This window comes from Trichomonas vaginalis, chromosome V (assembly GCF_026262505.1).
Source record: "Trichomonas vaginalis G3 chromosome V, whole genome shotgun sequence".
Lineage (NCBI taxonomy): Eukaryota > Parabasalia > Trichomonadida > Trichomonadidae > Trichomonas > Trichomonas vaginalis.
Genome location: NC_067207.1, coordinates 600,202 through 626,059, shown reverse-complemented (window position 1 = coordinate 626,059; position 25,858 = coordinate 600,202). Strand labels below are relative to the sequence as shown.

General features: G+C 32.2%; 11 protein-coding genes and 1 pseudogene across 12 annotated transcripts, besides 4 other annotated features; 4 read left to right on the top strand and 8 right to left on the bottom strand.

The window, feature by feature from the left end:
- Positions 1 to 44: 44 nt before the first annotated feature.
- On the bottom strand, positions 45 to 950 carry TVAGG3_0257030 (regulation of choline O-acetyltransferase protein; the record flags this gene model as incomplete). Its single annotated transcript, XM_001324185.1, has 1 exon — positions 45 to 950. One exon carries the CDS (start codon positions 948 to 950, stop codon positions 45 to 47), a length of 906 nt encoding a protein of 301 aa, XP_001324220.1.
- Positions 951 to 1,065: 115 nt separating this feature from the next.
- On the bottom strand, positions 1,066 to 1,761 carry TVAGG3_0257020 (regulation of choline O-acetyltransferase protein; the record flags this gene model as incomplete). Its single annotated transcript, XM_001324186.1, has 1 exon — positions 1,066 to 1,761. The coding sequence occupies one exon, from the start codon at positions 1,759 to 1,761 to the stop codon at positions 1,066 to 1,068; it is 696 nt and encodes a 231-aa protein (XP_001324221.1).
- A 293-nt stretch (positions 1,762 to 2,054) lies between these two features.
- On the bottom strand, positions 2,055 to 4,588 carry TVAGG3_0257010 (exocyst complex component 4 family; the record flags this gene model as incomplete). The annotated part of the gene is made up of 1 exon (XM_001324187.1): positions 2,132 to 4,588. One exon carries the CDS (start codon positions 4,586 to 4,588, stop codon positions 2,132 to 2,134), a length of 2,457 nt encoding a protein of 818 aa, XP_001324222.1.
- Positions 4,589 to 5,231: 643 nt separating this feature from the next.
- On the bottom strand, positions 5,232 to 5,678 carry TVAGG3_0257000 (uncharacterized protein; the record flags this gene model as incomplete). The annotated part of the gene is made up of 1 exon (XM_001324188.1): positions 5,232 to 5,678. The coding sequence occupies one exon, from the start codon at positions 5,676 to 5,678 to the stop codon at positions 5,232 to 5,234; it is 447 nt and encodes a 148-aa protein (XP_001324223.1).
- Positions 5,679 to 6,013: 335 nt separating this feature from the next.
- On the bottom strand, positions 6,014 to 7,033 carry TVAGG3_0256990 (barbed-end actin filament capping; the record flags this gene model as incomplete). Its single annotated transcript, XM_001324189.2, has 1 exon — positions 6,183 to 7,004. The coding sequence occupies one exon, from the start codon at positions 7,002 to 7,004 to the stop codon at positions 6,183 to 6,185; it is 822 nt and encodes a 273-aa protein (XP_001324224.1).
- Positions 7,034 to 7,463: 430 nt separating this feature from the next.
- On the top strand, positions 7,464 to 8,209 carry TVAGG3_0256980 (uncharacterized protein; the record flags this gene model as incomplete). The annotated part of the gene is made up of 1 exon (XM_001324190.1): positions 7,476 to 8,084. The coding sequence occupies one exon, from the start codon at positions 7,476 to 7,478 to the stop codon at positions 8,082 to 8,084; it is 609 nt and encodes a 202-aa protein (XP_001324225.1).
- A 158-nt stretch (positions 8,210 to 8,367) lies between these two features.
- On the bottom strand, positions 8,368 to 9,618 carry TVAGG3_0256970 (phosphoprotein phosphatase protein; the record flags this gene model as incomplete). Its single annotated transcript, XM_001324191.1, has 1 exon — positions 8,432 to 9,598. One exon carries the CDS (start codon positions 9,596 to 9,598, stop codon positions 8,432 to 8,434), a length of 1,167 nt encoding a protein of 388 aa, XP_001324226.1.
- An 892-nt stretch (positions 9,619 to 10,510) lies between these two features.
- Positions 10,511 to 14,438, top strand: TVAGG3_0256960 (acidic leucine-rich nuclear phosphoprotein 32 family; the record flags this gene model as incomplete). The annotated part of the gene is made up of 1 exon (XM_001324192.1): positions 10,527 to 14,438. One exon carries the CDS (start codon positions 10,527 to 10,529, stop codon positions 14,436 to 14,438), a length of 3,912 nt encoding a protein of 1,303 aa, XP_001324227.1.
- A 1,009-nt stretch (positions 14,439 to 15,447) lies between these two features.
- On the bottom strand, positions 15,448 to 15,761 carry TVAGG3_0256950 (annotated as a pseudogene). Its single transcript has one exon. A coding segment is annotated over exon 1 (314 nt).
- Positions 15,448 to 15,857: a mobile genetic element.
- Positions 15,830 to 15,857: a terminal%2Cinverted (terminal inverted repeat of Mariner transposon ID:TVAGG3_0256940).
- Positions 15,858 to 20,156: 4,299 nt separating this feature from the next.
- On the bottom strand, positions 20,157 to 20,783 carry TVAGG3_0256930 (uncharacterized protein; the record flags this gene model as incomplete). The annotated part of the gene is made up of 1 exon (XM_001324194.1): positions 20,157 to 20,783. One exon carries the CDS (start codon positions 20,781 to 20,783, stop codon positions 20,157 to 20,159), a length of 627 nt encoding a protein of 208 aa, XP_001324229.1.
- A 1,030-nt stretch (positions 20,784 to 21,813) lies between these two features.
- On the top strand, positions 21,814 to 23,850 carry TVAGG3_0256920 (long chain fatty acid--CoA ligase family; the record flags this gene model as incomplete). The annotated part of the gene is made up of 1 exon (XM_001324195.1): positions 21,861 to 23,753. The coding sequence occupies one exon, from the start codon at positions 21,861 to 21,863 to the stop codon at positions 23,751 to 23,753; it is 1,893 nt and encodes a 630-aa protein (XP_001324230.1).
- A 530-nt stretch (positions 23,851 to 24,380) lies between these two features.
- Positions 24,381 to 24,423: a mobile genetic element.
- Positions 24,381 to 24,423: a terminal%2Cinverted (terminal inverted repeat of tvBac_105 transposon ID:TVAGG3_0256910).
- Positions 24,424 to 25,059: 636 nt separating this feature from the next.
- On the top strand, positions 25,060 to 25,746 carry TVAGG3_0256900 (uncharacterized protein; the record flags this gene model as incomplete). Its single annotated transcript, XM_001324196.1, has 1 exon — positions 25,060 to 25,746. One exon carries the CDS (start codon positions 25,060 to 25,062, stop codon positions 25,744 to 25,746), a length of 687 nt encoding a protein of 228 aa, XP_001324231.1.
- Positions 25,747 to 25,858: the final 112 nt, after the last annotated feature.

Below are 25,858 nucleotides of genomic sequence, written 5' to 3'. Positions count from 1 at the left end.
TTAATAGATTCTGGATGTCCATAGACTAGTGGCTTTAAATTTGATTAGTTTACTTTATAATTTCCAGTATCCATTAATACTGCCATTGTTGCATCGGTGAATCTGAAAAACGGGCCTGGTGAACCAACTTCGTCGCATGTCATAAATTCCGTGTTATAAGTTCTTAGTTTTAAATGAGAACTTGATGTTTCTCCGGTATCGCCATCTTCTAATTCAATGCCTGATGGACATGTTTTTCCATTATCACCTCTAAATGTTTCAACACCAAATCTTTTCTTTGCAAAAATATGAGAATAAGGTGTAACAAGAAAAGTATAGTTTTTTCCGTACTTTTTTAATCGACAAGTAGGTTTCTTATAAGGTTTAGGATCTTCACGTGGATGATAAAAACTATAAAAATCTTTATCAAAACCAAGAGCATGTGTGATTTCGTGTAAAACTGCATAAAAGAATTCATTGTTCCAATCATCTTCATTAACAGGTTTATTTGGAGTAAATTTCGGATTGAAATAAATTGTAGCAAAATATGGTCGTGAATATATTTCATCTAAAAGAATTGGGAATGCAATGGCAGCATAACTGTTCGAATACCTAGAAGAAACTGAAATTATAAAATCTGAATTTTTAAAAACTTGTCTAATTTTTCTATAAATGATAGGTATCGGATCTAAGAAAGATTGAACTTGAAGTGTGTTGGATAAGAAATTTGCAACATTGGTCATTGTGCCTTTGATTGATGAAATTTGTTTTTCTGTAAGAATATCTTGTTCTTCGCAAATATGAGTTCCTTCAATAGGATTTTCTATTTTCTGACCAATATATTGACACGAAAGTGGATCATTATCTTTTCCTTCTAACGCGTCATAATTTATAGTAATACGAATTGGTTTCCATTCTGATGAAGTAGCATTAAACAAGCTAATTCTTTTAAATCTATCAATGATACTCATCTTCTTAATTATTTCATCATAATTACATCTGTATTCAAATAAAGGAAAAATTAGAACCATTTCCATCATCGCCGGTAAATGTTTCAACACCAAATCTCTTCTTTGCAAAAATATGTTAATATGGAGTAACAAGAAAAGTAAAGTTTTTTCTGTACTTTGAAAACTGGCATATTGGATTTTTATATGGCTCGGGATTTTCATGTGGATGGTATTTATCATAAAAAGTTTTATCAAAACCAAGCGCATGCGTGATTTCGTGTAAAATTGTATAAAAAAATTCATTATCAAAATCATTTTCATTGATTATTTTATCTGGGACATGAATTGGACTGAAGAAAATTTTAGCAAAATATGGACGAAAATAAATAGAATCCCAAGAGATGCTTGATTCTGTTGCAACAGTATCATCAGAAAAAAATCTATAAGATGTCGAGATTACTAAATCTGTATTACTAAATTTTTTGTCTTCTGCAAGTATTGGTGTCAAACGGGACTGAACTTTAAGCGTTTTAGAAAGGAATTTGATTACATTATTCATTGTTCCTTTTATAGCCAAAATTTGTTTTTTTGAAAGTAAATCTTTCTCTTCACAGATGTGTAGGCCATCATATGTATAGTTGATTTCTTGTCCAACTCTTTTACATGATAATGGATCATCCTTTTTTCCTTCTAAAATTCGATGATCAGCTGTAATTCGAATTGGCCTCCATTTCCTTGAAATTTCGTTTTGTTCTGTATTTACATTCTTTGGTTCATCTTTGTGATCACTAGTAGTTGCGAATACCAAATTCAAAAATAAAAATAAATGCATCCCATATTTTTATAAAAACTGACAACTGATTGAAAAATTGAATGCAAAATTTGACTTTCGTTTGCATGATTCTATGAAAAGATATCATATCAAATTGTCTCAAATACATTAATATTTACATGGAACACAGCCTGATTTAATAATTTAAAATTGAATTAGCTATTTGCCGAAGTCCTTTTTTTTAATGGTTCAGCAACTTCATAACTTCCTTGGTATATCCTTAAAGTCATGACCAAATTACGTCATGGTAATCATAATATAGATAAATATTGATCCAAAAAATCTGGCTATTACATATAAAACATACTTTGTTTTTTATAATATATTAATAAACATGAAAATAACAATAAATACAAATACAATGTGAGAATTACTTCTTAAGAAGTTGTCTGAGTTTATCAAGGTTTTCTGCATGGTGTTCGTTCATCTTCTGTTGCATGTTGAATACTGGTTCCATCTCTTCGTATGTGAACAAATCCTTCTGTTGAGCAATCTGCATAAGAATACGATCTGTTGAATACGAGATGTTTGAAACAAAAACAAGAGTTTTCTTGTATATAGATTGCTCTGGATACTGGATAGATGAAAGGTGTTGATTAAGCGCAGAAAGATTCATTGTAAGCTGTGCTGCACCTTTATCTGAAATCTCTCTAATTCGTGGACCATATCTGATGTGGATATTATATACTAATCTTGCAATTCCGATGAAAACAAATGAATTCCTTGCTGGTGTCAAACAATTTCCAATGTTATCGGTCGAACTGTTGTATGTAGAGATGAAATCTGTAACATACTGGTCTGGTTTTGTCGGTGATGATAATGGCGTGTAATTTCCATTCAAAAGTGGTTGAATTATATCAACATAAGTCCTGCATCGCATTTCTAATCTGATGAAGATCATTGCGCGAACAAGTGTTTGTTCTAATTCTGTAATAAGAGATCTGATTGCACTATTGTTGGAATCAGTATATTTTTGTGAAATCAACAAACTTTCTATGGAATTCTTGATGACAACAATTGATTCCGCTGTTGCTGCAATTGTTGGAAGACAAAACTTCTCTCGAATTGTGTTTTCAATTGTGAGAGGCTGACTTTTATCAACGAGATCAAGTTCATTTTGCTCTTCCATTTGCGAGAGATCTTTAATATTATCTTCATAATCTCCCATGTTATCTTTAAGAACAAGTTCTGTAGTAATCACTTTTCCAAGATATTTCAAAACAATATCTTTGTCGCTTGTTAGTATCCTTGAGGAAAGAATCTGTTCTTGTGATTCAGCAGACTTAACATGACCTATTTCATTGAGACAACGTGATATAAATGCCTTCAAGAATTGGATCATAAAACCAATGATCATGTCTTGAAGGTAAGTAAATCTTCCTGCAATCTTTCCATACTTTTCTATATTGTCAAGTAACAAAGGAGTGGAGATTAATACAGGAACTGGATGAGCTTCAATTTTGACAGGTCTTGAAACATCAATTGAATCTGAAATAAGCTTTGTTTGGTCAGCAAATATCTTCTTGACATCTAAATCAATCGTCATCTTGTTGGAAAGTTGTGAATAAGAAATATTATATTTCTCTTTCAAGCAAGAATTGAAATCGTCAAGCATCATAAAGATGTGTAATGAATTTGCTGAACATGGCTTAATTCCTAATTCGGATCTGAGTTGAGATGCCGTTGAATTTTGATGGGCAGTTTCAGATGACAAAAATTTGTATGATAATTTGTTTGCTGTGTACATTGTTATGCTTCCTTGGACACTTGTGAATGCTGTGACGATGTCTCTGATCAGTTCATCAACAGCGGCGTAAGCATTAGCAAAAGCGACACCATTTGTATTTTCAACAGAAAAAACTTGATCAAAAGCCTTACATCTTGACATGAGAACCCACATTTTAGATAGTAATTGGTCGATAAACATGACAAGAGGATGAGACATGTTATAATTGTTTGCAATGTCTACAAGTTCTTCAAATCCATCCTTACTTTGTGCGAATTGTCTGATCTTTTGTACTTTTATGGATTCTGCTGTTTCAGACATGAGAAGAGCAAGACGATCTCTCACTGTTTCTCGTAATTGGGTGAAGAAATCATTTTGTATTTCAAGACAGATGAGGAGAATTGTATATTCTTCAATTTGTGACGTATCTACACGAGGAATCCTTATTTCAGAATGAGGATATGGTCTGAAAAATGAAATTCCTGGAAGTCTTTGTTTAATGAAGAGTAATGAGAATAACGAATTCATAACATGTCCAACCATGTCGCTTCTTGCCTTATCAATACCTTCTTTCACTGAGTCGAGAGATTCGATTTGATGAAAATTACGATCTGAATAGATTTGCAATTCTTCACATATATGTCTTACAGCTTCATCGTGCTTACCTTGCTCTATTTTTGAGTAAACAATTGGAGAAACTGTGACAAGGTTCTCAACTTGTTCAAATAATTCAATTTCTTTCTCGAGTTTGACCGTTTTCAGCCATTTCTGTTTAAGATCCTCTGGATCAATTGTAAATCTAGCTCTTGTTTTTTCGATGACTCTGTTTTTTGCTGCAAGAAAATCGTCAATTTCTTTCCTTAATTCTGCTTTTTTTGTATATGTTTTGGCATTGACTTCGAGTGGAACTGCATATTCGTCTGCAATCTGTAATGCAAATGTTCGAGACTGTCTAAGTAAATCATCGACATTAAAACCTGCATTGGTACCATTATTCCAATTTTCCACAGCAAAATCATATGGATTGAAGCCATATGAGATGACTTGTGAACAGTCATTTTTTATAAATCTATTAATTTCATCCCAATTGACTTTTTTCATTAATTTATAAAAAATAAAAACACAAAAAGTGACAAATTCGATGCGAATGATGCCATCTATACATTATCTATTTTATATGATAAATAAGTTGTACTAATAATAAAACTTAATGAACAACAAAAAATATTGATTTATCCTTAATTATTAAAAAGATTATACTCTAATGAAGAAGATTTGCTGCAAAAATCATTTTACTTGGAACTTTCGTCTTGTACTTGGACTATAGTTTCTCTGTCGATAGTCTTATCATTGAGAAAGTTTTGAAGATGAAGTAAATTGAATAGTCCCGAAGGATATGAAAACGATTTTACTCTAACGCGCCAAGAACAATATATTCAACAGACTTGGGATGAGAAGATCTTCGATTAATCCTATGAAGAATGATATCTCAGAAGATATTCTCGGAAACGAAACTTTATGCATTAAACAACAAGGAAAAAATCGAAGAGACTGGGTATTATTCGAACCAGTTCTATTAGACCAATTTAAAAAAAAAAAAATATATATATAGAAAAAAATGATTGAAGATGCTACTTAAGTAATAATTTTGTGTAAAGCTATAGTAGTATTTTAATATACAATACAACATTTTTATTTCGAAATTACAATATTTTTAATGTAACAATAATACTAATAAATCAAATTACATTCCTGGGAATCCGTAGCTTTGCTGCATTCCGAATTGATTTTGTTGCATATTTTGCATGGCAGGACCTGATAAATCTTGGCGCTGAGCCATTTGAGCATATCTATCCATTTTACCAAAGAATATCATCATTTGGCGTTCTAATATTTCTATTTTATCTTCATGAGCTTTAAGTTCGTTTTGTATTTCTGAATGTTGTTGTTTTACTGTATCAATTTTCTCCATTAATTCAGGATATAGCTGATACAATGATTGCATTTTAAGCATTCCGTTTATGTAATTTATTTGATTTCCATTTTGAAAATTCGGAGAATTATAGGCTTCTTTCATTGATGGATAACCTTGAAGGGGATTATCATTGAATATAGGAGCAGATACAGAGTTTGGCACTCTTCGAACAGATCTGCGAACTCTTTGTACACCAATTTGATCTAAATCAGACATCAAATCAAATTTTTGGAGATTCAACTTTATCGTCGGCTATTATGAGGAATATAAATATAGAAAATAATGTGTTAATATTGTATAGAAAAACTTTTCAAAAAAGAATTCCTCGAATAATTAAGTTTTGGATTGAATAATAAATTTTCATATTGAGATTTAGTGGGAAAGACTATCTCATAACCCATGAGTTAATCTTTAACATGCCACTTTAGAATAATGTGTTCGCATTTGACTTTCTGAAATAATTAATAGGAGAATATTTTATTTCATTTCAAAATATTACGTAATTCGTAAGTTATATGAATGATATATTGATTTAATGATGTAGTTTATTCGAATTTGTTTCCAAATCTCATAAAAAAAAAGTAAGATTTGTGAATGAAAATTGAATTAAACGCTTTGTTTTTATTCATCAACATATAATAGTAAATTGATGTCTTTTACGTTTTTCACATCCTCATTTGTTCTTCTTTGTTTTTTTGTGGTAAATGATATTAAAATAATTTATTTGTTTCCACGAGCGCGGGCCTGAGCTGCGAAAGCCTCAGCCATAGCAGCCTGTTGAGCGCGGCCGTCGTTGTTGGCAAGGAGATCCATGATCTGCTTCATCTTGCCAACAAAGATGCCATCGATTGTATCCTTGAAGTTTGCCGAGTTAGATTCGACAAGCTGGCCGATGTTAACGATATGATCGTCATCTTTTGCCCACTTGGCTTTCTTGACTTTTCTGTCAGATGTAGAGCCGGAAATAGTGAGTGGTGTTCCGATTCCAACGTCAAGCTCGACGTTGACAATAGCGGAGGATGTAAGTGTATAAGTTGCTGTTTTGTTTGTTTCATCAACTTCGATTGTATCTGCACAGTTGATTGAGCCCTTGATATGCTCGCCACTGCGAAGTCCTGTGTCGATTTCGTTCTTAATGAAAACACCGCATCCGAAGACTCCCTCATCAATTTCCCAGAAGTAAACAGAGCAAATGCCTCCGTTGTAGTAGAGATGGGTATAAGCACCGAAAGCTGTATTAGCTTTGATTTCCATATTACGAAGGCGCTTTGGAAGCTTCTGGCCGTCTGGTAAACTTGGGAAGTATTTGTTGCTGATTGGAGACCTGTAGCTGTCAAGATCGCGGTTAAATTCGCATGCGATGTATGGGGCATTCTTTACCTCATCTTGGACAATTTTGAGTGGCACATCAACTGTCTGAAGGATTTCCTCCTCTAAATCATTGGCTAATGTAATGGCATCCTCGCGGCGGTGCTCAATTTTAGATGGCTGAATATGCCTGAGGAGTTGGTATACTTCCTTGATCTTAGAATCGTCACTCATGTGATGTTAGAAAAGTATGTAAAACGGTTTATTTCAATTCCAAATCAAAAATAAAATATTTTTCCCTTTAAAAATTTGATTTCCTAATGACATAATGTATTTTGGAAATTCATGGGCAAAAAGATGACGATTAATTTTATTGATATCAATCTAGTTTATCAAGCAATATATCGATTCTTGCATAATTATTTCTAGCTATTGTGCTGAGATTCCAGCATTTCATTGGAGTTTTGCATAATTGCGAATCCCATTTCTTAAAACTTCAAGAGGTTCATTGATGCGTAAATTTCTGCTTATTTCACTTTCTTAAAAAGTTCTTTGTCCCAACAAATTTGATAAAATGTTGTCAATAGTGTTCAAATTCTTGCAATTGGTTTAAATCAGACAAACAGAGCTACAGAGTATGATACTAGTTGAAATTTAATTTCACTAAAAAATTCAAAAAAATTTTAGGAGGAAAAAAAATTATAAATGGCCGAGAATAATCAGGAACCTAAGGTTGAAATTCAGCCAAGTGTCAACGAGCAGGAAGAACAACCAAAACAAGAAGCAGCAGAAACTCCCGTTGAAGAAAAACCAACAGAAAATTCAACAGAAACAAAAGAAGAAAATCAGGCTCAACTAAAAGAACAAAAGACTGAAGAACATGCTGAAGAGCAAAAGCAAAGTGAAGCGAAAACAGTCCCACTTGAAAATCCAGAAGAATCTCATGAAGAGAAAATCGAACCAACAACACAAGTTGAAGCAATCACTGAAGAACAACCAAGTGAACCTCAACCAGTAATTATCCACGAAATGAAGATCAAAGCTACTCCACAAAAAGAAACTAAAGAAGATTACAATCCAGATATGGATATTCTCAACAATCTCAGTGCCAAGATTCCTGGTCATAAGAAGCCAGAAGTTAAGGGATATAATCCAATCACAGAAATTCAAAACTGGTACAAGGATCTTGTCAAAGAAAATGGAGCAGAGGCAGTTCATCAGGCTCTCATTTCTGTCGGTCTTAATGTTGCTGGTTATGTTGCTGCAGCTTTTCTTCTTAAGCCAGTTACAGAATTTTTCGCAAAAATGGAATAATTGACACCAGTTCTTAGTTCCACAAATAACATGTATCAATAAAGTATAACTATTTCATATAATAATGGAAGTATCTTATCAACATATATATATAGTAAAATTTCATGCTCTGAGCGAACTTTTTCCCCGACATTTTATATCCAAGGTAAATTGTGAATAATAATCTATCTGTAATGCAATGCTATTATATGATTAATTTTTTAAAAAATTGTATTAAGCTCTATTTGAATCAAGATAAGTTTGGGATGCACATATTTCTTGAAACTAAAATAATTTCATATTCCGAACTGTAATAAAGCAATTTTTATTATGAAATATTTCATAAAATTAAATGGAAGTGAACATAATTACTTAAAGTTTGGTGACCCAAGATTAAATGGCAATCTTGGCATATCAACTGTAGAACGATAAGCTTTTGTAAGCTTATTTGCGCGAAGACTTCTTGAAGTCGTTGCTCCATCAGCATCGGCTTCATTGGATGTTGATAGTCTCCTTCTTGCAGCGACTCTTGACGATGCCTTATTCTCTGATTTTCTTAATAATGACAAACATGTGTCAAGTGGGGAGAAAATAACTTCATAACGCTTGAGATATCCAAGTGGAGGATATCTGATTGGTTCGTAATGGAATTGATCTGGGATGTATAAAACTCCACCTTCGTTACCCATTGTTCCGCAATAGTTTGAAGCGGAAAATACAGTAATAACACATCCATTGAACTGTGTTTCGACTCCATGCTGAGCACTTTGGTGTCCTCTGCAAAGGAAGTTCTTCCTTGCATCAGAAAGAAAATCTTTAGCTTGTTTTTCGCCAAATAAGCATCCAAGACCACGAGGAGATGATTTGAATTCTGGAGTTCCTTCTTCTGGATCACTCCAAAGCAAATCTGTTAGCGCCAAATTTTCGAAGTTTTTAATGGGGCGTTGAAGAAGCTGGACTTCATCATATCGCTTGTAGTTTTGTCCGACACCACCATGAACACATAGTAAGAGCTCCTCAACTCTTGCAACAAGTGGCATATATTCGAAGCAGTTGATGAAAGCATCGAATACGCTCTCATTATCGTATGCGAGCTGAATTTCGGTGTAAAAGCTGTTTGCCTTGGATATTTCTCTGAATTCGTGGTTGCCGCGAATGATGTAAACATTTGTCGGGAAAAGACGCTTAAGGAGTAAAACAAATGTTACAGTTTCAATAGACATTTCTCCTCTATCGACAATATCGCCTAAAAACAAGTATGTAGTATCTGGAGGAAATCCGTTTTCTTTTAATATGCGACAAAGATCCAAGAAATGGCCATGCAAATCTCCAACAACATAAAGTGGAGCCGATACATCAATGATTGTTGGTTCCTTTGCAAAGATTTCTCCAACTTCTTGTGCCAAAAGTTTTATTTTATCTGTTGGTATGATTGGAAGGCGGAGAGCGGTTTTGTGTGAAACATACTCTTGGACATCAACATCTGTGACTTGTTTATAGAGCTTTAATAAGTCCTCAAGTTCTTCTATTTGCATTTAATAGAATTTGAAAAAATCAATCTCTCAATTTTATAATGAGCAACATAAATTTTTGTTGTTTTTGGAAAAAACGTTCGTCAATATATCATCTCATTGCTGAACATTTAGAAGGAAATGATTCAATTTTTGAAAGGTTTATATCTGACAGGTGAAGTGTCACTTTCGATTTAATTTTTTGAAAAGTGCGTTGTCAAAAACTTTTATTGTCATCGATATGCTATTATGCGACTAGTTTCGAATAAAACAAGAATCATCAAGGCTTTATTTGTTGTTCAAAGCTTTCATCAGATAAATAAATCGTTAGAATTGCTCTGCGTGAAAAATGATCAGAATCAATTCATGTTTCTCTGACTTTCAAACATTGGATATTATGTTTCTATTTGAATAATACTAAATCACAGTTCTTTATTTGGAAGTCAATTCATTTACAATACATTGCTATGTCATTCACATTTTCATAGTCTATACAAGCTAGTAGCACCATATTGTGCTTTATGCAATATAAATTTTTATGTTTTTTTTTCTTTCATAAATATTATATCCATATTCAAAGAACTTCTATTAATGGTTGCTTTTTAATCAAATGTGTAAATCATTTGACTAATATTTCATGATATTAACTGACTAGATGTCGAAACTTCTATCTGCATTGTACAATTAGAAAACATAATTATGTAAACATCTGTTTTATTGGAATGCGTGATTGATTATGATCTATATAGCAAATATAACACAGGATTAAGATCTGCAAAATTCAAATCTTGCCGAAAATGCTAATTAATGAAAAGAAAGATAATGAATTACAGATTTAAAAGTGTTGTTCTAATCAAACAAATCTTATACGGGCTAGATCTGGAGATTCAGTGGGCAAATTATGAAAAAGTGACGTTTTTTTTTACAAAAAAACGAGTTTTATAGGGACTCAATGGCAGATGGCGTTCTAACAGAGGAAGCTCTATACGAAGCTGCCGATACAGTCCCTGACTCGATGCCACCTGAGAAACTGAAATATGCTGGCTTTTCAGTCATGCAATTCAGCGATTTCAAGATATTAACAAAATGCACGAGTTTGGTGATTATAGCATTTCGTTCTTGCGGTGTCGAGAAAGTTCCAAATGAATTCTTTCAACTTCCTTCACTTCAAAAAATCGATTTATCAGCAAATAGAATTTCGACACTTCCAGGTCCCGAATTATGGGCAAAACTTGTCAATCTTAAAGCTATAGATCTTAGTGATAATAATATTTCAGAATTAGAAGAACCAATGAAATTAACTTCTTTAGTTACAATTCGACAAATTAATTTAACCGGAAATATCTGTTTGTCCATACAAGATTCGTTTGCTAAGCTCTGCAAGGCATTTCCTTCGCTTGCAATTCTTAATGATATGATTATAACTTCACAATACAGGGCATATCTTGATAATTTAGCAGTTTACAATAATAGTTCGACATTACCACTTTCCAAAACAGATGATTTCTTCTTCCATTACGTTAAATACATGCATGTTTCGTCGAATGAAAGATATATCAGAAAATTTAATACAGAATTCTTCTGTTTAAACCGTGTATTACACAGATATTCTGCTGCTGTTCATATTCAAAGCGTTTTTAGAGGACAGAAACAACATCGAGAATATAAAAGAATGAGAGACGCTGCTCTTCGTATACAAATCAAAGTGAAGTATTGGTACAAGAGGAGATATCAAGCTGCAGTCAAAATTCAGCGTTGTTTCCTTTATTTCTCTACAAGACAACAAATTAAATTTAATAGATCGGTAAGATTCATCCAATCTCTCTGGAGACGTCGCGAATCACGTAAAGAAGCCATGATGGATGTTTTCGACTCAAATGGAGTCTTCGAATTCTATGTAATGAAAGATGGATTGGATAATCTTTTGAAATTCATCGAAGAACACAATTTCCAGAAGCCATCAACGATCGAGCCGAGCGAATATGAAGTAATCAGATACAAACCACACTCCCAATGCCCACTTCCTGGCTCTCCTCTCGTTTATTTCTGGGTAAACAACACTTTGATCGTCAAAAAACGATCAAAACACGAAATTTCGGCCAATTATACAATTTGGTGCAGCTGCGACCACACAAATTTCCAAAATTTCCAACGTGCGACACCACAAGGAATTAATTGGTCCCTCAAGTGCCCATTCATGGCCATTCAGCCTATAAGGATCAATATCCATCCGAAACAGTATAATTCAGTTACTTATCCTTCATTAATTCACGTTGTATATGATGATAAGTCAAAATTTTCTCCTTTGATTCGCAAACTGTTCGGTGTGATGCCAAACAACATTGTTTTGTTTCCAAAGAAGACACTTACACGGGTTTCCAGTCAAATTACAATTCAATCCGCATTTCGCATGTTTATTGAACGTTCAAGGCATTTCAAAGACATGAAATGCACTGCTATTGAAGCCCGTGCAAGTAATGCGATCAGATATTGGCTCAAAACCATCAAATTAAACAAATATGTTCAGTATTTGGCCAAAATGCACAAATACTACGAATCTCTTCCGGAGACAACAGCCTACTACATTCCGAACACTTTATTCCAGAAGATGCCCATGATTCCAATAAAATACCAAGTAGATTTTGGTTTCACGGCCGAAAAAAGTGTCGCTTTGGAAAAAAGTGTCAAAGGATTTTTACCTTTAGTGATTCCAAGCGAAAAAATTGTTTTCGGACTTAATGATCCTATGGCATTAGTCAAATTCGGAACAACTGATGTCAAAGCCTCATTAACAAATTTCACTGACAAAATTAACCCCAAATGGATCAAAAGAGCACATCTCCACCGCATATCTTTTACTACTGCGACGGAAGCCAAGCGCAGAGTGCTCTTATTCGCATGGATCACCGGTCATACGAATATGATTTTGTCAGAACGCGGAGTTTTGGAGTATTGCGCAGCAACATCCATCCAGAGTTCATGGCTCGGTCTCGGCACCCGTAGAACATTGAAATATCTCGGTGTTCAAGCGGACATTTACATAAAAATGCAGAGAAACAGAAACCAAAAGCCGAAGAAACTCTACTACGCAAACGAACATCCAGAAGACCAGAACAGGAAGATCAAGCGCGCACCTCTCGAAGCAGAAGAAGCAATCGCGAGGTTGAGAGGAGATTACAGACCAACACAAAAAGCTCTCGAAGAATTCAAGGCCAAAAAACTGGCAGAAAAACCAAAACCACAGCCACAAACGAAACAAAATGAAACACAAAAGGTTGACACGAGTTTGGACGATGCTTTGCCAAAAGCAACAATAATCGTTCCCTCTCAAAATTCAATGCCTTCGTCACCTTTTTATTCACCGAGGAATAGTGGCAGATCAACACAATCCGCCTTAGTTAAATCGATTATAAGGCCGACGGAAGAAGACATAAAGAGAAAGGCGGAAAGTAGAATTGTTCCTCTTGGAACTGTCCAGTTTGTTGGTGTAAATCAAGGTTTGGTTAATCCTTACGTCAGAGATCCACTTTTCGAAACAGCATCTCCAAAATCGAGGACACAAACACCTCTCATGCCTTTGTCTCCTGCTGAAAGCCCGCTTTCTTCTAACCCTTCAAAGCCAAACTCTCCTTTAAGTGACAGATTAAATCAATCTTCTGAAAACTTGACACAAAAAGTGACAGAAAATTTGACACAAAAAACTGAAACCAAAGAATCCAAAGAAACAGAAGATTTTCTTAATTCCAAAGAGTTTGTAGGAAGGAGATCACAAAGCCAAGAACAGATACATGTGAATATGTTGAATCAAAGTTCAACAGAATCAACATTTCTTGGTTCAACAACAAGTGGAGATGTTTCTTCCAGATACGAAAGACAAAGTTCCATTTCGACGAATTTGAAACACAACACACCAATGAACAGTGTTGAGTTATTGAACATCCCTCCTCCTGTTATAAACACGCAAAGAACTGCTTCAAGAACATCTATTTATGATTGCCAGCCAAAAACATCTTCTGCAGCTTCGAATGTTCAGAGTGCACAAGTTACAGATAATACTGTGATTGAGCATCAAAGAGACATCTTCAGAAGAATTGTTCGATTGAGACAAATCTGTGACCAAGTTGAACAAGAGATTTCTCTAGATAACTCTGTTCAAATGAAGAAACAAAATGCAGAGGATGCGCGCGAAAGATTGATGTTGAGTCGAATCCACAATGATGAAGTCGCAAGGAACAAAGCTGCAGAAACAATGGCGAGAAACAGAATCGAGCGACAAGAACTCGAAGAAACAATTGCAGAACAGAAAGAACAGATTGCGAAAGACAGAGCAAAGAAGATCAAACAATTAAAAGAAGAAAGAGAAAAAAAGATGAAAGCAATCAAAGAAGCGCGAGAATTCGGAAATGCATTCATTTCTGCATCAAGAGTTGCAGCAAGAATCACAGAAGTTGCAAAGAAGCAGAAACAGAGTCAGTCAGCACTTGCACTTGCAAAAGGAAATGTTTCAGAGTTGCATGCAAATGCAGTACAAACAAGAGAACTTGCGAAATCTAAACTCCAAGATTTGGAAGATTCAAGGAGAAGAATGGCAGCAATCGACAGAGTTCTTCTTGAACAGAAAGAAGAACGAAGAAGGCAATGGGTTGAAGAGCGACTGAACAAAGTTGCAGAGATCAGGAGAAAAGACAAAGAGAAGTCATTGATTCCTGTTCAACAAAAAGAATATGTCTACATAGAACCTGCGAAAAACGAAATCATCGATCCAATCGAAGAAGCCTTTGATGTCATTTGCAACGATGTAGGATCAAACATCGGTTTCGAAGAAGGTCACATTCTTGCAGAGATGATTCAATCTATTTTATAATTTATTTTATTTGTTTTTTTAATGTTATAAATATATATATTTGTTGTTTTTTTATTATATTTCTTTATTCAAGATACTGCTTTTGTATTCATTGAAGTGAAGATTGTCACTAGATAAAAATACTCGGAATAATGAATTTTATTTTGCTTTGATTTCCGATATTCGAATGAAATAGCAATGTATTTAATGACATCAAGAGTTTCTTTATTTTTAATTCTAGTGCCTTCAAGGTGAACATAAACTCTCTTCGCACCAAAAAAGTTTTTACAATCTTCTGATAAAATAGTATCACTTGTGATATACAAATGACTTCTGTTCTGAAATGCATTTTGAAACGATGTTTGAATAGTAAAATTTCCTGGAATATAGATATTTCTAGTTTCAACATTGTATCCAAATGGATATGAGCCAATTTCAATTGTATTCATATTGTTTGAGAATATTATTGTTTTAAGATCTCGGCAAGCTACAAATGCATTATCACTAATTAATATTACACTACTTGGTATTGTAATATTTACTAATGAATAACAAGTATTAAATATGCCATTTCCGATTTCAGTCACACCTTCTGGAATTATTATCTTAATTAATGAATAGCAATGTTCAAATGCATAAGATCCAATTATTTTAATATTTTCAAACATCAAAATATTTGATAGTGATGAGCAATAACCAAATACATCATTTTCTATTTTTGATAAACTCTCTGGTATTGTAATATTTTTTAATGATGTGCATCCACGAAATGCAAGCTGTCCAATTGATGAGATATTATCATGAAATTGAATTGATGAAAGATTTTCACATTTGTAAAAGCAATATTTATATATAGTTGTGACATATTTAGGAATAGTGTAATTACCAGAATATGCTGCTACAACTTTAAATAATGTTGAGTTATCTGTTCCGATATAAATTGATTTAGAATCACTTTTATATTTTGTATTTTCAGAATCAATTGTTATATTTTCTAACGGACAACCGGAAAAAGCTTCTGAATGAAGAGTTAGATTTTTCTTTGATCCGGCGATTTTTTGTCAATTTTTATGATGGGCGCCTTTTTGTTCATGAAGTGATACATCCTAACATGATACGTTACAGTGGAATAGCTAGGAGCATCCATACCGAAGCATTTTACCAATGTCTTGTAGATTTTTTACAGTCTTTGCATTTTTTTGCAAGAGCGAGGATGTTTTCTTTATGATTCATTAAAAAAATGAAAAAAATCCCGCCAAAATTTCCCGCGAAACCGCCTCTTGTCTCAAAATTCATTTTATATCCCGGCATGGCGCCAAAATACAACTTACTCATCATATACATATATTCATATTTTTTATTATATATTTATAATCAGCATATATCTCCTTTAATAGTCTCATATAGAGCGCTGTGCTAAACGCACCTTTGGACACCCTATATTAGAGTTTTTGGGAGAAAAATTGATGAAAGTTTTGAATCCATAAAACATGTACTAGTTAATGTTGTTAAGTTGGAATTCGCCGAAATATTCATGGTTGAAAAACCAGCTCCAGAAAATGCATAGTCAAATATATTCTCAACGGAATCAGGCAAAACAATTGATGTCAAATTTTTATCCCAATAAAAGCACATTTTTCCAATACTGATAATATTAGGAGGAAGTAAAACTAATTTTAATATGCTGCAATAAAGAAATATACTTTCATTCAGAATTTTAAGATTTTTGCATGAACTCAAATTTGCTGATTCGATACTAGTTGAAGCAAAACTATAACTCCCAATACTAACAATTTGACTATTTTCTTCGAATGTGAGTGATGTGATTGAATTTTTACAATTTTGAAATGCATAATTGTTATATCTTTCACTATATATTTCCTTAACACTCTTTGGAATAATAACTTCACCATTATAATCAGATGAACAATTCACAATTGTTTGGTTAGTTTCATCTCTGTATAAACGAGAATTAACACAAAAGACGCAATAAAGTAGTAAACAAAACAAATCTAAATGATGTTAGTATTTTTATTTTTTTGTTTTAAATTTTTTAGTAAATTTCAATATTTTCTTTACCATTATATAAATTATCATGTATTCATATGAAATACATAAAAATGCAAATCCAGTGAAACGCTTTTATCTGTTTAATTCGTACTGATTGAAGAATTTTTTTATTAATATTTGGGATTTATTATATATTGCATTGACAATTAGCATGAAATTGTGTATATGCCAATTTGAAAATGATGACTCTTCTTCAGCATAGATGTATATAAGTTAATATTTGATTCTATTTTTTCAATAAAATTTTGGCAATTTTTTGAGTAGATATAAACTTTTCAATTAGTATTAAGATTCCATTCATTGATTTATATGTAGGAATATATATGTGAAATTAGCAATCTTAGTATATTTATAATTTCGATATATTAAGAAATGGAAACTCATTTCTGATATCAAGAGAGAATTGTTTTAGATAACATCATCAAAAAAATTGTTCTAATGGACTAGAAAACGCGACATTTGTAACAAAGAGACTCTTTCAACAATTCTATCTAAAAACATAATAATAACTTATTTAAAATAAACAAAGTTAAATACTATACAATTTTTGTGATCGTAAAGAATAATAAGCAGCCAAAAGAAATGGAGAACCTTAAGAAACAAATATTTTTTTAGGATGTGTTTTGCTTTGTTAAAATAGGAATTAAACTTATCAGATGTGAACATTTTGATTGCCGATAAATAAAGTTATATAATGATATAATTTTTGGCTGAGGAATAGAGATATATTTAATTACTTTAACTGTCTTTTGATCTTTAATTTTAGTTGCTCCTTTTAAGTGAACATATACTGAACAATTTCCAAAAAACGTTTGACAATTTTCTGATAATAATGTTTCACTTGTGACATATAAATGACTTCGATTTGGAAATGCATTAGTAACAGAAGTTATTATAGAAAAGTTGCCTGAAATATCTATATTCACTGGATTAGGAATGTTATTAAATGCAGAATTTCCAATTGTAATATTTTTTGAGTTAGTTATGAATGTAATACTTGAAAGTTTATTGCAATTTGAAAATGCGTGTTCTCCTATATAAATGACATTTCCTGGGATTGTAATACTTGTTAATGATGCACAATAATCAAATGCATCGTTTCTAATTTCTGTTACTTTTTCTGGGATGATAATATTTTGCAAAGAACTACAGCTCTGAAATAAATTAGCGTTAATTATTTGAATATTTTTGGAAATTGATATATCTGTTAATAAAGTACAATAAACAAAAGCAGCTTTTCCGATCTCAGTAACCATTTCTGGAATCACAATGCTTTCTAATAATTGGCAATCAGAAAATGATTGCATGCCAATTGATGTTATTTTGCCTTGAAAATGGATTGAACTAATATAAAAAACTCCAGAGAAACAAAAATCAGAAATTTTTGTGATGTAATCAGGAACAATATAATCACCCATATATAATTCAATAACTTTAAATAAAGTTGAATTATCTTCTCCTGAATACATAGATATAGTATCGGATGAATAATTTATATTTTTTGAATCAACTATTATATTTTCTAATTTGCAATTAAGAAATGCTGATGTAGAGATAGAATTTAAATGTTTTGGAATAAAAATTGATGCAAGTTTTGTACTTGAAAAGCAGGATGCTTCTAATGCTGTCAAATTAGAATTTTCTGAAATACTTATGGTGACTAAACCACTTTTGTAAAATGCATAATTTTTAATTATCTCAACAGAATCCAGTAAAACAATTGATTCAAGTTGTGAATTGGTTTCAAAACAATGCATTTCTATAATTAAAACATTTGGAGGGAGGACAACCGATTTCAAGTAATTACAGCCCCGAAAGACTGAACTATTAAGAAGTTTAAAATTTTTACATTCACTTAAATTTGCTGACACAAGTCTTGTTTGATAAAAACTATCGCTACAAATGGTAACAATTTGACTATTTTCCTCGAATTTAAGAGATGTGATTGAATCTTTACAGTTTTTGAAAGCATAATCTGCAGAGTCTTTACTATATATTTGTGTGACTGTGTAAGGAATAACAACTTCTCCAGTGTAACCTTTAGAACAACCAACTAAAGTTTGGTTAGTTTCATCTTGATAAACAAGAGAATTAACGCTTAAGCTTTGATAAAGTAGAAAACAAAACAAATTTATTCGATATTAATGTATGATTGGTTTCAAATAATATAAGATTTATGTTCAATTAGGTAAATTTCTTCGATTTTGGATTAATGTTGAATTAACGCAATAATGTTCATATAATAGTTAATAAGTAATTTTCAAAGGTAAAATTAGATGAAATATTTTGGAAATTATGAAATTTATTTGGTTATAATAGCCTTTATGTTGTTTAATTATTTATTTCTAATTAATTTCGCATAAATTATCTTACAGTATCTCGCAACTCGAGTTTTATTAATTGAATTTTAAGATTAAATTGAAATTTGTATTAATAATAGGATTTCTTTCTTTATTCCTTTAATAGTTTGCTTGTTGATGCATTTTAATTGTTCGTAGCATTGAGTTTTTTCCTTTAACACTGATTGATTTTGGAGGGTGAACGATGCCATTTTTTCAACGGAAAGTTTGAAATTTTGAATGATCTTCACAAATTCCAGTGTTTAGTAAAATTAATTTAATTTAAATTCAGTCCAGGAAAGATAACACAATAAGAAACTTCTTAAATTAAAGAATCAACAACAGAAATAGTTCGAAGTTCAAGTAAATCACCTCGAGTTTGGTTATTTCCTCTGAATGTCGAAAAATTACCTATACTTAATGCTTCTGCTATCGATTTATAATAACAAGTTCGATGCTGATCAAACTGTCCTTGCTGATAGCAGTTAAAATAGACATATCCACCATATTCTGCATCGAGTTGATACAGATTGTTCAAGTAATGTGCAGATTTTGTTAGGTACCATATTGCATTCTTCAAAGTTACAATTAAAAATGTAATAATTTTTAAGACCGCTCTTATCTAATAGGACAATTCCGTTTTAAGCCTTCCCATATTTAGGTTCAATGCCAAAATTGTCTTCCCAGATGAATCAATTTGCAATTTCTAAAATTTATCTTTGGTTCATATAATTATTTAATTTTAGGTTTAATCAGTTGATACTGATGATTTTCCCTTTATTTAAAATAGATGAATATATCGTTGCATGATTTTTGAGGATTATACCTCATGTACTATTGTAAATTTATTGGTTACCGATGTGAATTACAATTTACAGATAATAATATTTGACTAAGTTGAACAATATATTTCATTAGATAAAACAGTTCAAACAAACAAACAAAACTCAGAGAATGCACGCGAAAGATCGATGTTGAGTTGAATCCTCAATATTGAAACTGCAAAAAACAAAGCATTAGAAATAATGGCCAGAATCAGAATCGAGAGGCAAGAGCTCGAAGAAACGATTGAATTAAAAATCAACAACAGAAATAGAGCGAACTTCAAGTGGATCACCTCGTGTCAGATAACAGTATGATTTGAAAAAGGAATTATTACAAAACTAACTCAAAGAATACAATCATCAATATAGTAGCCGAGATAAGTAAGAATGGTAAATAAAATTCTACATCTGACCGAATTCAAGTACAAGCAGAATTCCTAGTCCTGCTATCCAAGATTAATTATGGTTTTGATGGTAATAACCCTATTGTCGCAGTTTTTGCTATTTTAGAAAAAATATGAAATCTTATTATTGATCGTTTTTTCTTTTTCGATATAACACTTTTCTTTGTAAATATGAGAAAAAACATTAAAATCGTAATTTTCTTTAAGATTATTAAATGTAACATTTCCTGATCCTGTTGTCGTATTAACTTCAATATATGAATCTGAAATAGTTAACGTGTAATCTTCTTTATCTTGATGAAACATGTATACAGCAGTGTTATTCAAAAATACGCATTGATCAACATTAGTTGTGTACCAACAAGTAAATAGCATTTGGCCATAGTCTGTTCCGCATTTAATTCCAATAACATTGCAATGAGAAAATGTATGATTGTATGAATCATCGAAATCACTGACAAAAGCTAATGAACTGCCTCCAGTTTGATTGTTATCTCTAAATGTTGAGAAATTATAAGAGCCTGAACTCCCTTGTAGATATGAATAAATTAAAGAGTGATATTCACATTTGTTATTTGTGATGTTGTTATTTTTGAAACGGATGTCACCGCGGGCACTAAAAAATGCAACCATTCGGTTTGACTCATTATCTCCGCATTTAAAAACTGAAACTTCGTATGCATAATTTTTACTTGAGGAAGAAGATTTAACATATTGCATAAATGCCATGAAATATGTTTCTGCTATAGATTCATAATAACAAGTTCGTTGTTGGACAAATTGTCCATTTAACTCGCAGTCATAGTAAACAGAACCACCTTTTGTGGTAGAGCTGCAGTTCTCAAATACTGTATCTTCAAGTAAGGTGCTAATTATATTATTTCTTTGAATGAAAATGGCCCCATTTTCTTTGTATTCTTCAAACAAGCATTCAAAAACGTAATAATTGTTAATACTGCTATTATCAAATAATGCTGTTCCGTTATGGGCCTTATTGTATTTATCTTTATTGCCAAAATAGTCATCCCAGCTGAATCTGTTTGCAATTTCCAAAATTTATTTTTCATTCGAAATGATATGAGATGCCATTATGCTTTATTAGTTGGGACAGATGATTATTCTCTTTGCTCGGGATTATTGAAATTAAATTGGGATGATTTGTGGGCATAGCTTTAAAATTTTTGTTTGCGGGCGTGAATTGTCAGAATAATGAACTCCTTGCTATTTGATAGAAGTCATACAATTAATTATATGAGAACCTCAAAAGAGATGATTTTTGAAGTTACGCTCTTTGATCCGATACAATCTTTCTCTATAATTCGAAACAATAACACAGAATCATCTAACAAGTATGATGAAAAGAATTATTCAATCTTAAATATTGAATTAAAAAATTCGATTTGCCGATTTGTCTTCAATATATTCTTATCTTCAATTATATGTTTCATATCTATTATAATACACATGTAATTCTGCAATTTAGGAGTTTAATCATAGGATTTTGGTATGTTCATTTTTTACAACCGCTAATTGAATTAATTCAATTTTTCATAATTTTGATGAAACTCATAGAATCGAGTTTTTCAAAAATTGAATACCGTTCAATACTTCTCTCATTTTTACTTTAAAAAAACAATATATCTTTATAAATAATCATAAGTCAACGACCAATTGAAATCGTTTTAATTCAAAATGATCGTAAAAATTAGCACCATGTGAAATGATCTGATTTAAATCATTTATTATACCTGATTCAATTGGCATTTTTCATCTCAAAAAAATAAAAATAAATTCAGCAAAAGAAAGATGGGAGCAGACGCGAGCTTAGTCTATGATGAAGCAGATAACCTTCCAGAAGAATCGAAAATTATGAGATCACCTACTCTCAACAAGTTTTCTAAAGACAGATTTCAATCAAGATTCCCAGATGCCCCGCAAGTTGGCACGCTATATGATTTACTTGAATACACAAAATCTATAGCGCCTGATCTACCGTTTTATGGCCACCGTGTTTATGCAAATGGAGCTTGGCAAAACGAATTCAAGTCCCTTAACAGAGTTGAGTTCTGTGGCATCAGAGATGCAATTGGTTCCTATCTTATTAAAAATTGCCCAGGCATAAATCGTAATATTGGCATTCTAAGTTACAATAGAATGGAATGGGTCGAAGTACAACACGCTTGCTATGCATACGGCTACATTCCTGTTCCTATTTATGATACTTTTGGCTGGCAGAACATGCTTTACATCATTAATTTCGCACATCTTACTCATGTTTTCATCATTTCAACGAAAGTTGAGCAACTCCTTCAAAACATTACAGACGATTGTGTTCTTACAGACCTTATTGTCATCGATGCCGAAGACAAACCATTTGATTTCAGTAAGTACGAAAATCATCGAATCAATTTCCACAAATTCAGCGAATGTGTTGAATTTCCTGACCGTTATCCATGCAGACCACCACAACCAGATACTCCTGCATTCATCATGTTCACATCAGGCACAACAGGCAATCCGAAAGGCTGTGTTGTCACACACGAAAACATGATTTCTGCTGCAGCAACAGCCGGATACTGGGTTTATAACTTCAGTCAGAATGATTCGATGCTTTCTTATTTACCTCTTGCACATATCTTTGAAGCTTGCATGCATGCTGTTGGCATGAAAGTCCTTGGATACATGGGATTTTATTCAGGATCTTTATCTCGAATCACTGAAGAATTCCAGATATTCAAACCAACAGCAATTATTGGTGTCACACGTGTTTTCGAACGTATACAAGAAGGAATACTTTCAAAGGTCCACGCAAAAGGCAAATTTGCAGAGTTTGTATTCAAAAAAGCCATGTCATTAAAGATGTTTTCAATCAACCATCTCCGTTGCAAACACATTCCTTTGATTGACAGCATCTTTAATCCAATCAAAGAAGCAACAGGTGGACGTGTTAAATTCATTGTTGGTGGTGGATCTGCGATGGGTGGCGAACTACAGAATTTCATAAGAATTGCTTTAGGATGTGATGTTATACAAGGATACGGTCTTACAGAAACAACAGGTCCATGCATTGCACAAACATATACAGATTATCTCACAGGAAATGTTGGTGTTCCATGTGCATGCGCTGAATGCAAACTTAGAAGTGTTTCTGACATGAGATATCTCGTAGAAAATGGAGAAGGAGAACTTCTTGTTCGTGGTCCTGGTGTTATCAAATCATACTACAATAACGAGGAAGAAACGAAATCAAACTTCGAAGATGACTGGTTCAAGACAGGCGACATCTTCAAAGTAACAAAAACAGGTCAACTTTCTGTAATTGGCCGTCGTAAAGAAATCATAAAACTTTCACAAGGTGAATATGTTTCAATCCAGAAACTAACATCTATTTACAGCACTGTTCCAGGTGTTGTTCAGATTTACATACATGGCGGTCTTACATCGAGATACTTGACTGCAGTTGTTGTTACAGACATCAAATGCACAACAACAGAAAAAGAATTTGTTGATCTTTTCAACCAAAAAGCTATTGAGTACAAACTTAATGGTTTTGAGAAGATCAAAGGTGTATATATTACACACGAAGAGTTCAGTACAAGCAATGGATTGTTGACACCATCAATGAAACTCCGTCGCAAATGCATTGAAGACAGATACATCCACGAACTTGAGAAAGTTGAATCATCAATTGTTCAATAATTTTTATATTATGATTTGTTTCATAAACTCTAATTTCTTATTTTTAATAGCCTCTTAAAATAAGTGTTATTGGATTGTATAATATTAGATAAATCAGCTCTTCATTATATTAGCATATTATAACACTTTTGAATTTCTTTTACACTAATTTTGAAGATCGAATATAATCAATTTTTTTGTGTTGATATTTTTTTGATTGATAGAAAAAGTTACGTGAAATATTTCTTTAGAATCTATTAAGCAATTATCTGTGTGAAGATGAGGAATCTAATAAGTCGATAATTAGTGTGGAAAAACCGGAAAAAAAATCTAAATTCCCTCCAAAACAATTGTCGACTAAATTCCCCTTTTTCCTATATACATTCAAATTTGCTTCAATTTATCTCATAAAATCCTGCAGATCATTAGTTATGAAAAGTGCTATGAAAATTGAAAAAAACGCAAAATGTAAATCATTTAAATCTCAACCATTATTTTCGGATTAATAGCCTTATTTGAGAATAGTGTTTACCCGTGTGAAAACCGAGAAATAAAATTTGAAGCAATGTCGAAGAGATATTATTCAAATTGCGATCACGCCGATATCGTTGAATTCAAATATAACAATTGGCTTTATTTACTATGATTTTAAGGGTGCGCTGTAGTCTGTAAGTAAACTTCAGAATTTTTTCAATTTCAACATGAATATCTTATTTTTGCAGCTTCTAGCATTATCACATTCGCAAGAAATGCAGGATTTTTCAATATGTGTCACATACGAAAACGTTACACAAAGCTTTTGTCCAAACGATGTTAATGCAACATTCAAACTTTCAAAGAAAAAAAATGCTGATCAGAAATTTTACATTTGGACTGTTAAAGAGAAATTTAATAAGTTTAGTGGTACTAATTATCTTACAATTTACATTGATTGTTTAGATGTCAAGAACCATTCAATAGGAATTGATGTTTATGCAGTCAAAGATGCAAAACATATGACATTGAGTTAAACAACTGTTAAAAACTTAGACTTGTTAAATAAATAAGGAATTTAACAGCCAATATGAGAACATGCATAGTACTGTAGTATGTGGATGTCTTAGATATGCTTGATTGTCTTGTTGCTGCCAAAAATATTCGTATTGGCTGAATGTTGATTCATTTTTTAAGAATGATTTATGTTTCTAATGAATTTGATTGCATGATACTTTTGGGTTGTGAAGAGTGACGCTATTTAACGCTATTTTGTGTCTGAATCAAGAATCATATATGATTTGGGAAAGCTAATTTTTGGTTCTTGAAAAAAAAAATTGCCAGATTTTGTTTTATGGAAAATGAATCAAATTTCCCAATATCTGTAAAGATCAACAAAAAATATAAGAAAGATTTCAAAGATTGGTTCCTAGAGAATGCTACCCGTGACTTTAATTTACATTTATCAGGAATTAGATTTTTTGATTCCTGTTTTGCAGAGAATTATTTTAGTATTAAGAAGCTCAAACAATATTTGACACCAGACCCTAATAAACTCATTCCGTTCTTAACTAAATTAATTGATTACTTGAAATCCCTTCCAAAAGATAAAGTTTCATTTTCATATACTTTCGAACCAAACTTTCAAAAATATAATCATAATCGTTTCCCTACAAATCACAAACATTCTTCTAAAGCTGAAAAAGATAATTCCAAAAAGAACACAAAAAAGCGAAAATATTCATCGAGTAGTGATTACTATGACTACAGTGATTACAGTGACTATAGTTATAGCGATTATAGCTATAGTGAATATTCATATAGCGATTATTCGTATAGTTCTGATTCAAGTAGTTCAAAACATAAGAGTAGTTCTAAATCTACAAAGAAATCCAGTAAATCATCAAGCCAAAACAAAGTTGATGAGAAATCAGAAAAAATTAAGAATTCTGCAACTTATAGTTCGAAATCTAAAATAATTTTCGAAAGTGATGAAGATAAGAGCTTATCTCCCATCAATATTAACTCATTCCATTATTAAAAAATTTGTTTTTACTTTTAAGAAATAAAATTTGTATTTAATAACACTAATGACCTCTATTCTTTCATAATATTACAAATTACATTTCAATTTTGAACGTAATTTTGATATT